General features: G+C 50.9%; 1 protein-coding gene across 1 annotated transcript; it reads right to left on the minus strand.

Annotated features, from left to right (window-relative positions):
• Positions 1-6017: 6017 nt before the first annotated feature.
• On the minus strand, positions 6018-8175 carry LOC109738701 (UDP-glycosyltransferase 72B3). Its single transcript, XM_020297789.4, has one exon. The coding sequence runs from the start codon at positions 7718-7720 to the stop codon at positions 6245-6247; it is 1476 nt and encodes a 491-aa protein (XP_020153378.1). The 5' UTR covers positions 7721-8175; the 3' UTR covers positions 6018-6244.
• Between the last annotated feature and the right edge of the window lie 5592 nt (positions 8176-13767).

Genomic DNA, 13767 nt, shown 5'->3' on the forward strand with positions numbered 1-13767 from the left:
TCATGATGAAACATGCATAATTGAAAGGAGCACGATAGCTACTACATAGTAGTCGGCATAGTTTACAAAAGGGGTCATGCATAGAGTTCAGTACACAGACTAAAACATCATAGGCGGCACACAGGCTCGCGGCGAATGCACCTAACAATACAAGCAAGTCTACATCAGTCCCAAGAGGTACTGTGGAGGTAATCGTAGCCCGACAGCTGGTAGTGAGGCAACGGATAGTCCTCCACGTCAGCAGACTGGGGGCCGCGGATACTCAGGTGTAGAGCCCGACGCTCAGGTGGCAGAAAAGGACCAAGTGCGGGAGAGTAGCCTCCCACCTCTGGCCAACCGACACCGTGGGGCATCACGGTCCTGGCTGGGTAGATCGCAGAACGCGGTACCTGTCCAGATCGGACAAAGGGGTGCAGCAGCGTCAGAGCACGGTAAAGGTGCTGACGGGTGGTGTACATCTCGTGGCGAAGAGCTCGGTTAGCTCGATCCAGCCCATCAGCATGCAGAACCAGGTGCTGATGATAGAAGGGCTCCCGGGTGACAGTGGAGTAGGCAGCAGTATAGTATCCCTCCGCACCAACATCAGAGGCGATAGCAATGTGCCTGAAAGGGGAGGTGTCCAACTCCCGATACTCTCCACGAAGACGTGTCAGAGTAGCATAGGCTGCATCGTGGACAGCCATATCGATGGTCACACCAACACCATGTGCGGTGTGCAGCACAGTAGTGGAGTCGTACTCCCGAGAGTAGAGGTGGACGATGGCACGGTACTGCTCCTGGTTAAAGTCCTGGTACTCCTCGTAGACGGTGTACTCAGGGTGCCAGCGATAACCCAGATAGGTCATCATCTCAGCTAGCACCGCAGGTGATCCCGAGGCACCAATGGCCATCGTGTGGCGAACAACCTGCCTCGTGGGTTCCATCTGAAAGCAAAGACGTTTCAAAGGAGTCAAATGACAGTGTGTGAATTGTTCAAAATACTATTCTGAGAAACATCTATGGCTTATCCATCTTTGGGGTGAACGCGGTCACGGGAACCTAGTGTTAGAGTTAGTAAATTCGTTTAACCCGAGTAGAGGAGAGTTCAGAGTCCCAGAGTAAAGGTCGAGGAGTAAAAAGATCCTAGTACCACCCAATGGCGATGTGGGCCCGTAAGACACACAGCCATGTTAGTAAAATGTTTTGTAATGTCTAAACTCGACTTCGGCCAAGGAGTGTGGAAGGGGGGTTCCTACAGGCAGTCGGCTCTGATACCAACTTGTGACGCCCCCGATTTGACCGTACACTAATCATGCACGCAATGTGTACGACCAAGATCAGGGACTCACGGGAAGATATCACAACACAACTCTACAACATAAATAAGTCATACAAGCATCATAATACAAGCCAGGGGCCTCGAGGGCTCGAATACAAGTGCTCGATCATAGACGAGTCAGCGGAAGCAACAATATCTGAGTACAGACATAAGTTAAACAAGTTTGCCTTAAGAAGGCTAGCACAAAAGTAGCAACGATCGAAAAGGCAAGGCCTCCTGCCTGGGACCTCCTAACTACTCCTGGTCGTCGTCAGCGGCCTGCACGTAGTAGTAGGCTCCTCCAGTGTCGTAGGTGTCGTCGTCGACGGTGGCGTCTGGCTCCTGAACTCCAACATCTGGTTGCGACAATCCGGTATAGAAAGGGGAAAAGAGGGAGAAAAGCAACCGTGAGTACTCATCCAAAGTACTCGCAAGCAAGGAGCTACACTACATATGCATGGGTATATGTGTAAAGAGGCATATCAGTGGACTGAACTGCAGAATGCCGGAATAAGAGGGGGATAGCTAGTCTTGTCGAAGACTACGCTTCTGGACATCTCCATCTTGCAGCATAAAGAAGAGAGTAGATTGAAGTCCTCCAAGTAGCATCGCATAGCATAATCCTACCCGGCAATCTCCTCCTCGTCGCCCTGTTAGAGAGCGATCACCGGGATGTATCTGGCACTTGGAAGGGTGTATTTTATTCAGTATCCAGTTCTAGTTGTCATAAGCTCAAGGTACAACTCCGGGTCGTCCTTTTACCGAGGGACACGGCTATTCGAATAGATAAACTTCCCTGCAGGGGTGCACCACATAACCCAACACGCTCGATCCCATTTGGCCGGACACACTTTTCTGGGTCATGCCCGGCCTCGTAAGATCAACACGTCGCAGCCCCACCTAGGCTCAACAGAGAGGTCAGCACGCCGGTCTAAACCTATGCGCGCAGGGGTCTGGGCCCATCGCCCTATGCACACCTGCACGTTGCGAACGCGGCCGCGAGCAGACCTAGCAACCCACACGATCACGGCGGTTACGTCAAAGCGGTCCAACACGGCGCGCGCCACTCAGTCGCTGACGTCAAAAGAGCTTCGGCTGATACCACGACGTCGGGATACCCATAACTACTCCCACGTAGATGGTTAGTGCGTATAGACCAAATGGCCAGACTCAGATCAAATACCAAGATCTCGTTAAGCGTGTTAAGTATCCGCGAACGCCGACCAGGGCCAGGCCCACCTCTCACCTAGGCGGTCTCAACCTGCCCTGTCGCTCCGCCACAAAGATCCACTTGCGGGTACTCCTACGAGCCGACCCGACTTTAATCATCACATGTGTCATGTATATAGTATATAAGTATATACCCGTGATCACCGCCCAGGTGATCACGGCCCGATAGTATAGCACAGCAGACGGACAAGAATGTAGGGCCACTGATGGAAATCTAGCATCCTATACTAAGCATGTAGGATTGCAGGTAAAGGTATCAACAGTAGTAGCAAGGATAGGCTATGCATCAGAATAGGATATCGAAAAGCAGTAACATGCTACACTACTCTAATGCAAGCAGTATAGAGGAGAGTAGGCGATATCTGGTGATCAAGGGGGGGGCTTGCCTGGTTGCTCTGGCAAGTAGGAGGGGTCGTCGACTCCGTAGTCGAACTGGGCAGCAGCAGTGTCGGTCTCGTAGTCTACCGGAGAGAAGAGGGGGAAGAAACAGTAAATACAATGCAAACATAAGCATGACGATGCGTGACATGACAATGAGCGGTGCTAGGGGTGTCCTAACGCGACAGTAGGTGGTACCGGTGAAGGGGGGGAACACCCGGGAGGTATTCCCGATGTTTCGCGTTTTCGGACAGTCGGTCCGGAGGGGGAAAGTTGCTAGTTCGATAGGTTAGGGAGGTGTGGTGGACGAACGGACCACGTATTCGGATTCGTCTCGTCGATCTGAGCAACTTTCATATAGAAAACATTTTCATCCGAGTTACGGTTTAAAAGATATGAATTTTCAAAGTTTATTTGAATTTCTGGAATTATTTAATTAACAGAAAAAGGGATATGACGTCAGCATGACGTATGAGTGACATCTGCGGTCAACAGTCCGGGTTGACTGGTCAAACTGACACGGGGGACCCACCTGTCATAGACAGTGGGTTAACAGAGGATTAAACTAATTAACTTTTAGTTAATTAACTACTGGGCCCACCTGTCATAGAGAGATTATTTAAACTAATTATTTTTATTTATAAAACATTTTCTTTTTCTTTTCTTTTTTTTAATTTTTGCGGCGGGGCCCGCATGTCAGTGACTGGGCCTGCCCAGTCAGCAGTTGACTGGGTCAACCCAGTCAACTGGGGCCCGTGGGGGCCACTGGCAGTGACCCAGGGGTGGCCCCAGGTGTGCCACGTCGGCGGCCGGCGCCGGAGCAACGCCGGCGACCAGAACGCACGGCGGCGCGCGCGGGAGGGGCGCGGGTTTCACCCACAGTGGGTTTGCGGGGGCGGGGCTGGGCGCGTTCGACGCGGCTCGACGTCGCGCGTCCAACGGCGGTGGTCGGAGGGGCTGGAACGGACGGGGTCGGCCGCTACGAGCTCGCCGGCGGCGAGGAGCTACGGGTGCTCGACGGAAACATAGCTACGGCGAGCTATCGAGAAAGCGGAGGGGCTGGGGGGCATCTACAAACGGCGAGGAGTGCAACGGGCTTGACCCCGTGACCATTTGGTCACCGGAGACCCGCCGGCGGCGAGCTCCGCGGCGCGGCGTTCGGGCGCGCGTGGGGAAGAAGCTAGGGAGCGCGGGCGAGCTAGCGGAGAGGGGGAGGAGGTAGAGGAGCTCACCGCGCGGCGCAAGAAAGGCCCGTGGGTGGCTTAGTAGCAGCAGGTCGTCGACGGGGAAGAAGGGGGTCGCCGGCGTCCGAAGATGAAGGCGAGCTCGGGGAGGTCGTTGTAGTGGCTTCGAGCTTCGACGGAGAGGCGGAGGGGGTGTAGTCGAGGGCGGCGACGTCGTACGACACGGCGAGGTGGCGAGTGGGGCACGGTGGCCGCGTGAACGACGGGAACGGCGGCGAGCGCGTCGGGCGTGGGGAAGAGGAGAGCGGCGCGGATCCGGGGGAGAGGCGCAGAGGCCGAGGGAGTGAGCGGGGTGAGTGGAAGAGGCCCGAGGGAGCGGGGGCCGCTGGCGCCCTTATCCTCTCGCGGGGTTCACCGCCGGCGAGGGGGTGCGGCGGCAGCGCGCCCCTGTTCCGACCCGGTCGGGGGAACAGGGAAGGGGCGAGGGAGGAGGTGGGCTGGGCCGGGGGCGCGGGGGTGCGGCCCAGTTTGGGCCGGGGGGGGGGGGTTCGGGGGTTTGGGCCGTGGGTCAGTGGGGGGGAAGGCCTGCTCTTTTTTTTTTTCTCTGACTGTTTCTGTTTTCTGTTTTCTTTTTATTTGCTTATTCCCTTTTCTGTTTTATTTCATTTAAAGCATTTAGGCATTTTATAAAAATGTGTTTTCTCCATCATAATTACCAGTGTAATGTTTGGCACCCACTGAACATTTTTGTTTGCGTTTTTGAAAACTTTTATTTTTCACTTTAATTATATTTGAAGTTTGAACTAAGAGTTTGAAAGGAAGGTGATTCAAATGTGATCAAGCCCTGTTTAGTAACATGATTAGCTTAATCACAGGGAGTTACTGTAGCATGATTCTCAGGGTGTTACAGCAGCGAGGCTACGAGCGGCGGCGTCGGCGAGGCTACGAGCGGCCCCGGCGAGGCTTTGAGCACCGCCGACGAGTGGTGGTAGCGGGGGCTCGAGCGAGAGGAGAGCGCAGCTGTTGCATGGGTGGAGCCGGGGACGAGGGCGCCGCGGGGGGATGGCGGGGCGTTGGACGTCGTTGTGGGCCGTGCAATTTTGATTGGAGGGGAACAACCAGGAGGAGGACGAAGCAAGAGGAGGCAGATCTGACGGCTTTTAATCGTGGTATCGGGCGGCTGGGGCTCGACCGGCCGAACGGTTCGGCCGGTGCGCCGGCGCCTATAAGCGCCCTTAACTATAGCATGCCTAGTGCGGTTAAATACCTCAAGCGAGTATCACCTTAATTTAGGAAAAGTATCATCTATATATGTGGACTCCTCTTAAAACCCCTCCCTTCCTTTTCATCATCTTAACGTTCTGCCACACGTTTCTACCCAATGACGTCGATGTGGTACGGGCAATAAAAAGACAATCGCGATATCTCCACCAACACACTTGTATAATTGATATTGTGTCATCAAAATATGATTGCCTCCGTGGCAACACATGGACAATTTGTTAGTATATACAAAACAAGGAAGTAAGAGATGAATGTCGCAGAGATTGGATGTAATTGATATCTTTGTGATATTGATAAATTCTTTTTGTAAAAAAAAGTGAATGTTGAGGCGAGCACTTTTTCAGTCGTGCACGGAGTCTCCTTCCATTCATCTGACGACACACGCGCGCACATCCACGGGCAAACACACCCACATGGTAACCATAGGCTGCAGAGGGCCCACGTGCTGTCTTTCTTTCCTGTACCTTGGCCGTTTTCTTGGCAGCCTCTTGCGGCTGGCCGTTTCGTCCAAGAACCTCCTGCTGCTGATGGCGACGTAGCACCATCACCGAAACCTTCTAGAGACATTCGCCAAGTCAATTTGTACGATTTCTTGGTGACGCCGATTGAATTTGTATGTTTTCTTTTCTCAAAAAATAAAAGAGTTTTGATTTCGTTTATATATCAATGTGTATTCCTTCAATTACAAATCTAAAATAAGAATATATTTTTCTCTCTCATGCGTGAGACCTGCCCTGTCTAACAATAATTTGGGCGCTTAAATAGCTACAGCCTACAATGATGGCGATGAAAAGCACGAAAAGAAACCAACAAGCCGTACAAGCATATTGGAGGAGCCGGGTCCATTGATGATGGCAGGGTGTGTCGACACCTAGTCGTCCCCACCACCTGTCCATTTACGCACCACCTCATCCAGCGCCGTCGTGGCGGCGCCGCCCTCGCGGAGGCCCTCCGCCGCCGCCTTCTGCAGCTCCGCCACCTTGGCCCGCACCTCGGCGCCCTTGCCCTCACCCGCCATCACCTCCCTCACCGCCGCGGCGATCTCCTCCCTCCTCTTCGTGTCCGGCACCCGTATCGCGGCGCCGACCCCCTCGCTCAGCACCACGGCGTTCTGCCGCTGCTCGGCGAAGAGGGGCCAGGCGACCATCGGCACACCGTGCGCCAGGCTCTCCAGCACCGAGTTCCACCCGCAGTGCACCAGGAAGCCCCCCGTGGCCTCGTGGGCCAGCACCTTTATCTGCGGGGCCCACGAGGGAACGAGGAGGCCCACCTCCTTGGTCCTCTCCACGAACCCCTGTGGGAGGTAGGGCAGGGGGTCCCTCTTGCTCTCCGCGTCGTAGTAGTTGGCGTTCACCGCGCCCTCGTCGCTCGGGCTCCGCACCACCCACAGGAACCGCTGCCCGCTCAGCTCCAGCCCCAGCGCCAGCTCCCGCATCTGCTCCGCCGGAAGCGAGCCGCCGGAGCCGAAAGAGACGAAGATGACCGACCTGGGCGGCTGCCGGTCCAGCCACTCAAGGCACGCCTCACGCGGCGCGTCAGTGTCGACGTCGGCGGCGTCGGTCTTTATGAGCGGGCCGATGGCGTACACCGGCGGGCGGCCGGGCTCCGGGGCGCGGAGGGCCCGCGCGACGTCCGGCTCGACGGCGTCGAAGGAGTTGACGAGGATGGCCTCGGCGTCGCGGTAGCGCCGGCCGTGGTGCACCATCCAGCGGTAGCAGGGGTCGGACTTGTCCTGGAGCGGCGAGAGGATGTCGGGCCCCGGTATGGGCACGCAGCCGGGCAGCCTGACGGGCTCGGCGAGGTCCCGGAACTCGCCGGGCACGGAGGCGTCCAGCTCCGGGAGGTGGAGGATGAGCGTGAGCACGTGGAGATTCGTGGGAAAAAACAGGCACCGCCTCGCCACGCCGGCGGCCGCCGCGGCGTCGAAGGAGTCGGCCCCGAAGAGGTCGGCGACGAACGCCACGAGCCGCGTCGTGTTCTTCAGTCCTGAGAGGATGGCCGTGAGCGCGGGGACTGCGCGGGCGCACTCCTCGGACATGAGCGTCTCGATGGCGGCGGAGGGAGGCAGGTCGGAGAGGTCGACGGGAGGGAGAGACAGGGAGGTGATGGCCGGCGGGAGGGAGGCGAGGAAGGCCCGCTGCGTGGCGGAGGCGGTGGAGGCGAAGGTGATGAGCGTGGCCGTGGCGCCGTGCCGCGCGGCGAGGCGCTTGGCCAGCTCCGCCAGCGGGATCAGGTGGCCCATCCCGGGCGTCACCAGCATCGCGACGTGCGGGGGGCGGCCAGCCTCCGCCTCCGCCTCGGCCGTGCCGCCGCCGCGGCAGAGCACGCCGCCGTTCGCCTCATCCATCTCTGTTGCTCTGGTGTGGTTGGGGTTGGACTCGTGTGTCGTCGGTGACGGTTTGGTTGGACTCGTGTGTCGATCTGGGGATGTGGGCGTGGGCGTGGTATATAGATAGAGCGGAGGAGGTCCGTGTCGTCGTATCTGTTCTCCGTTGGTGGTGGGGATGCGACATGAGTGGAGAGAATCGGCGGCAATAATGGAGTTATCATGGTGAGGTCATCAGGGTGTCATGATCACGTACTACGTGCAGAATACTCAAGAAAGAAAGAAGAAGAAAGACGACGAACGAACAATCATCTTGTAGGCGGCAGCTTCGATTCTTCCAGAGCCTACGGACTGCGGGTCTAGACTATCTAGACGAGTAATCCATGCATGCAAATCGTGTGCTCTTTTTTTAAATTTTAGAACCATGCAGCAGTAGGTGGCAAAATTGGTGTGCTCTCGTGTCTTGGGTCCTATGAATCTACGGAATTCATATGAAAGCTCTTTCACTTCAGTTAAATATATATATCTTGTTTCTTGTCTGAAGACGATGGCACACACCAGCCCAGCCCCTGGGACAGTATTAAAGATTGCGAGGTTTGATGGGTACACACCAGCCCCTAGTAGTAGGATAATATGACTTTGAGGTCTGATCGATGGTTGGTGTGATTTTGAGGTGTGTGAATAGGTAGGTGTGACGCCACTGCTTTTTGTAGCTCCGGGTGATGGGTACCGCTGTTGTTTTCTTCTCTTCTGATGCAGCTATCTTGGCGCTCGTGTGGTAGCTAGCTCTGAATCATGGATTCAGAAAAGGCCCGAGCCCACGCGTCGTCTCCTTGCCGACTCGGGGGGAGAGATCCTAACCGCCCTCCCGCCCTTCCCTCCACCTCCCCCCTTCCCTCGCCGCCGCCCAAGGGGATTGCCGGCGAAGCTTGACTTGCTCTCGCATTCGTGGTGCATAGACCACGTCCTCCTGGCCTAACTAAAACCACCTAACAACATCGAAAAAAACAAAACCGATAAAAGGGTTGTCATGGCAGCGAAAACGGCTGCCGTGGCGGCGGTTTTCGGGTTTGCCTAGAAACGCTGTCATGGCAAACTATATTTGCATGTGCGCCAAGGCAGGGTCTAAATCCATGTGAGTTTTCTGTTCTCTGTAAACACATGTTCTGATAGGTGCCCGAGTCTGTAAAAGATAGGAAAAGTTCAGGTCTCGTTTGAAGTCGTTTTAGGGTCAAACTCTTAGAGATAAAGTGTGTTTTAAACCTGGTCGGTTTGTGATCAGGGTCACGACGTGTTGGGCACGAATAGTAGGCCGAGTTGGTCGTGAGGTCGGCTCCTTGAGCCCTATATAATGTGAAATAAAGACCCAGAAAAAACTGCACGTTGGCAGTACCAAACCTTCTCTGTTTCGATCTGTTTCTTTTGTTCTTCGTCTATCTCCTGCGTTTTTCGATCTTGGAGCTAACAATCCACAACTCTCCCCCTCAAACCTGTGGGAGGACCTTGGCATCAATGATGCCCACCTTGTCACGCAGTTCCTGGAAGCGAACACGACCAAGCGGCTTTGTCGGAATGTCCCCCTTCTACTACGTTGATTCCGATGAACTCCACGACCATCATGCCCTTCTCAACGCAGTCAGTCTCAGGGATGAAGTGATAGCGTAAGTCGATGTGTTTGTTGCGGTCATGGAGCACTAGATTGCTGCAGAGCGGGATGGCGGATTTATTGTCAATGAAAAGCATCATTGAGACGACGGCTTGATTCAACAGATCACAGAGAAATCGAGCTAGCCGGATCCTCTCCCACTTTTAATCGGTAACTGACACTTAGCAAAACATGCATAGCCATATATACCAAATCTACGAAATCAATTGCCAAAATAACACACACAACTGTACATAACACATCCATACTTACCAAATCTACCAAATCGAGTTTCCAAAAATATTTGGTAATCAATTCTTGGAAAATCCTTATGCACGTGTTACTATACCAAATCAACTATACAACGTACGGGTTACTACCAAATCAATTCGCGGAACTCTACCAAATCTACCATCGAACGCACCGTAACTAAATCTACCATACAATGCACATGTTCCTATACTCACGGTTGGCAATATAAACGCGTGATTGATAATTATGTTTGATTCTAGGTTGCCTGTTCTACGTACTAGTAAAATGAAGAAAACTGGGTTATTATTTTGAGAGCCCGTACACGTTTATTTTGTCAAATCTCTACCATTAAAGGGGAGTTAGTAGTCGTACATTCGCCCTCACCCCTCCCCATGCCCCTAACTCCCCCTTTTATTTGCTCGACCCACTCCCTCTTTTAATCGGCAATTGACACTTACCAAAACACGCATAGTCATAGTACATAGGAAATCGACCAAAATCAATTGCCAAAATAACACCCACTGCTCTACATAGAACATCCATACCTACCAAATCAATTAGTTGCCAAAATATTAGGTAATCAATTCATGAAAAGTTTTTATGCACATGTTACTATACCAAATCTACCATACACAACACACGGGTTATTAACAAATCAATAAACGGAAATATCTACCAAAATAATAAAGCGGGATGAAAGCCCAAAAGTGTCCTTCTCAGCTCGAGCTCATATGAGCTTGAGTGAATAGTAAAATTAAAAAGAAAATATTCTTTCTTTCAAAAACTCATTTTTTGTAGCAAATATTGAAAATGTTTTGATTACTCGTAAAGTTTCACCATCGGGGACTCGGCAACTTGATGAAACGAGCTACGGTCGACGCGATCCGGGTCCGTTGAAAACCTCTTGGGGGAGCCAATGCCCACGCGGCCATAGCGGGGTGTCCTACTACGCCGGTCCCCATCTCTAGAGCCGCTCTAGAGCGCTAGCAGATGTCGCGCGCCGGAAACCCCAAAAAATCGACTATCGTCGCGTGTGTCTCAAAACGGAGCCTAGGGTCTAAAAACGGTGTGGGCACGAACAAATTTCGACGGCTGTCCCGGACTTTTCAAAACCTAGGGTAAACTACGGGAAAGCGCACAAAAACATCTTAGCGGCGACGGCATATTTCTTGAGAGGGTACGTATCACCCCACTTCCATGTATGGCGGCAGTAAGTATGTGCCACCCGAGAGTCTCCCGCCCAATTTTGCCTCGCAACCGCACTCATTACGAGCGCAAACTTTCCCGCCAAAAATTTCATTTTTGCCGCCCTAACTTAGTCTTCGCTCGCGGCTTCCATTATTTTATTTTATTTTCAATCCATCTCTCTCTCTCCCTCCCTCTCCTTGTCATGTTTGTTATTGTTTTGTTTTAGGAACGCCATGCAATGATGAACAACGCGCCCACTTTTGACATACCCCCCAGTTCCAGTTCAATGCAGGCGACCATGACGCCGATCGAAAGGTAGCCTGGTTGAGGACTAGGCAACTTGAGCGTATGAAAGCTCTTTTTTCTTTTGGAACCATGCAGCAACAGGTGGCAAAATTGGTGTGCTCACGTGTCTTGGGTCCTAGGGAAATTACGGAATTCATATGAAAGCTCTTTCACTTCAGTTAAATATATATCTTGTTACCCCGCAAAAAAAATAATATATATATCTTGTTTCTTGTCTTGAGATGATGGTACACCAGCCCCTAGGATAGTAGTAAGATTGTGAGGTTTGTTGGGTACACACCAGCCCCTAGTAGGATAATAAGATTTTGAGGTTTGATCGATGGTTGGCTCATGTATATGAAGTGAATAGGTAGGTGTGAGACCACTGCTTTTTCTAGCTCCGTGTTATGGATACCGTTGTTGTTTTCTTCTCATGCAGCCATCTTGGCGCTCGTGTGGTGGCTCTGAATCATGGATTCAGACAAGGCCCCAACCCATGCGTCGTCTCCTTGGCAACTCGGGTGGAGAAACCCTAACCGTCCGCCCCTCTCTTCACCTTCCTCGCTTCCCTCGCTGCCGCATGAGGGGCTCGCCGGCAAAGCTCGACTGACTCTCGCATCCATGGCGCATAGACCACGTTCTCCTAGCCTAACGAAAACAACCTAACAACACCAAAAGAACAAAACCGATAAAAGGGTTGTCATGGCAGCGAAAACGGCTGTAGTGATGGCAGTTTTTGGGTTTTCCTGGAAACGCTGCCATGGCAAACTATATTTGCATGTGTGCCGAGGCAGGGTGTAAGCCCATAATTCTCCCCCTCAACACTGCGGGAGGCCCTTAACATCAATGATGCCCACCTTGTCACGCAGTTCCTAGAAACGAACACGACCAAACGGCTATGTCAGGATACCCCCCCCTCTGCTGTGTTGATTTCGATGAACTCCACACCCGTCATGCCCTTCTCAACGCAGTCAGGGATGAAGTGATACCACAAGTCGGTGTGTTTGCTGCGGTCATGGGGCACTAGATTTTTGCAAAGCGAGATGGCAGATTTGTTGTCGATGAAGAGGGTCATTGGGATGATGGCTAGATTCAACAGATCACCGAGAAAACGAGCTAGCCGGATCCTCTCCCACTTTTAATCAGTAATTAAAACTTACCAAAACACGCATAGCCATATATACCAAATCTACCCAATCAATTGCCAAAAATAACACACACAACCATATGTAACACATCCATATGTACCAATCTACCAAAGAGTGGCCAAAAAATTCGGTAATCAATTCATGGAAAATCCTTATGGACGTGTTACTATACCAAATCAACTATACAACGCTACTACTAAATCAATTCAAGGAAATCTACCATCGAACGCATTGTAACCAAATCTACTAAACAATTCACGTATTCCTATACTCACGGTCGACAATATATGGCACATCTAGATGTGCTTTCGCAAAAACTGATATAAAATATGCGTTAGATAATTATGTTTGATTCTAGGTTGCCTGTTCTACGTACTAGTAGTAAAATAAAGAAAACTGGGTTATTATTTTGGGAGTCCGTACGACGTTTGTTATATGGGCTCGAGTGAATAGTAAAATATTTTTTTTCCCGAAAACTCATTTTTTGCAGCAAACATTGAAAAATGTTTTGATTGCTTGCAAAGTTTCACCATGGAATGACATTCATGTAGGACATGACAAAAAATATTTGTTATATGGGCTTGAGTGAACAGTAAAATAATAATAATAAATATTTTTTCCCAAAAACTCATTTTTTGCAGCAAACATTGAAAAATGTTTTGATTGCTTGCAAAGTTTCACCATGGAATGACATTCATGTAGGACATGACAAAAAAGATTGATACTCCAAAATTATTTTGAAAATAACATTTTGGAGCATCAATTTTGTTTATTTTGTCAATGTTTGCTACAATTTTAGTTCTGATATTTTTACCGTTCATCCGAGCTCACAGGAGCTAGAGCTTAGATTATTCGTGTCCGGTGAAAGCCTTTGTTTTATCGGCAACGAGAAAGAACTTTGACGCCTGCATCTCGAAAGTGCTCTTGTAGTCCTGAGCTCACATGCACCTGAATAATTTGTAAAATCCAAAAAAAAGTTCAAAAAGTTTTTTTTTGAAAAACATTGATGAATGTTTTATTTGCATGCAAAATTCCATGATGTAATGACATTAGTGGAGGCCTGAGCAAAAATAACATGTGAAATATTTATCGATATTTATCACATTTTTTAGAATTGTCCGATTCTTTACTATCTTTCGGATTTTGCTCGTCATCTGGGTGCATACGAGCTGGGGATTAGAAACTCCGTGTCCCCTCCATCTAAGCTTCTTCTCTAGTAGTACCCCTCTGCTCTTTCTCTCCCTAGTTCCCCGCTAGAATCACCCACCCGCCTCTCTCATCGCTGCTCTGAGATCCGTGAATCTACTCCCTTTGTTTTTATTTACTCGGCATACTAGGTTTGTCTAAAGTCAAACTTTATATACTTTCAACAAGTTTGTAGAAAAATATATTAGCATACACACCACCAAACATATATCATTGGATTCACCATTGCATATATTTTCACATCATGTAAATTTGTTACTGTAAATATTCATATTGTTTTCTACAAACTTGATCAAACTTTATAAAATTTAACTTCAGCCAAAGCTAATATGCGGAGTAAATAA

The sequence above is a fragment of the Aegilops tauschii genome, chromosome 3 (genome assembly GCF_002575655.3).
Source record: "Aegilops tauschii subsp. strangulata cultivar AL8/78 chromosome 3, Aet v6.0, whole genome shotgun sequence".
In the NCBI taxonomy this organism is placed as follows: domain Eukaryota; kingdom Viridiplantae; phylum Streptophyta; class Magnoliopsida; order Poales; family Poaceae; genus Aegilops; species Aegilops tauschii.

What these genes read in the sequence shown, in the direction of transcription:
- LOC109738701 (XM_020297789.4), bottom strand. Translation starts at nt 7,720, where the DNA reads ATGGATGAGGCGAACGGCGGCGTGCTCTGCCGCGGCGGCGGCACGGCC.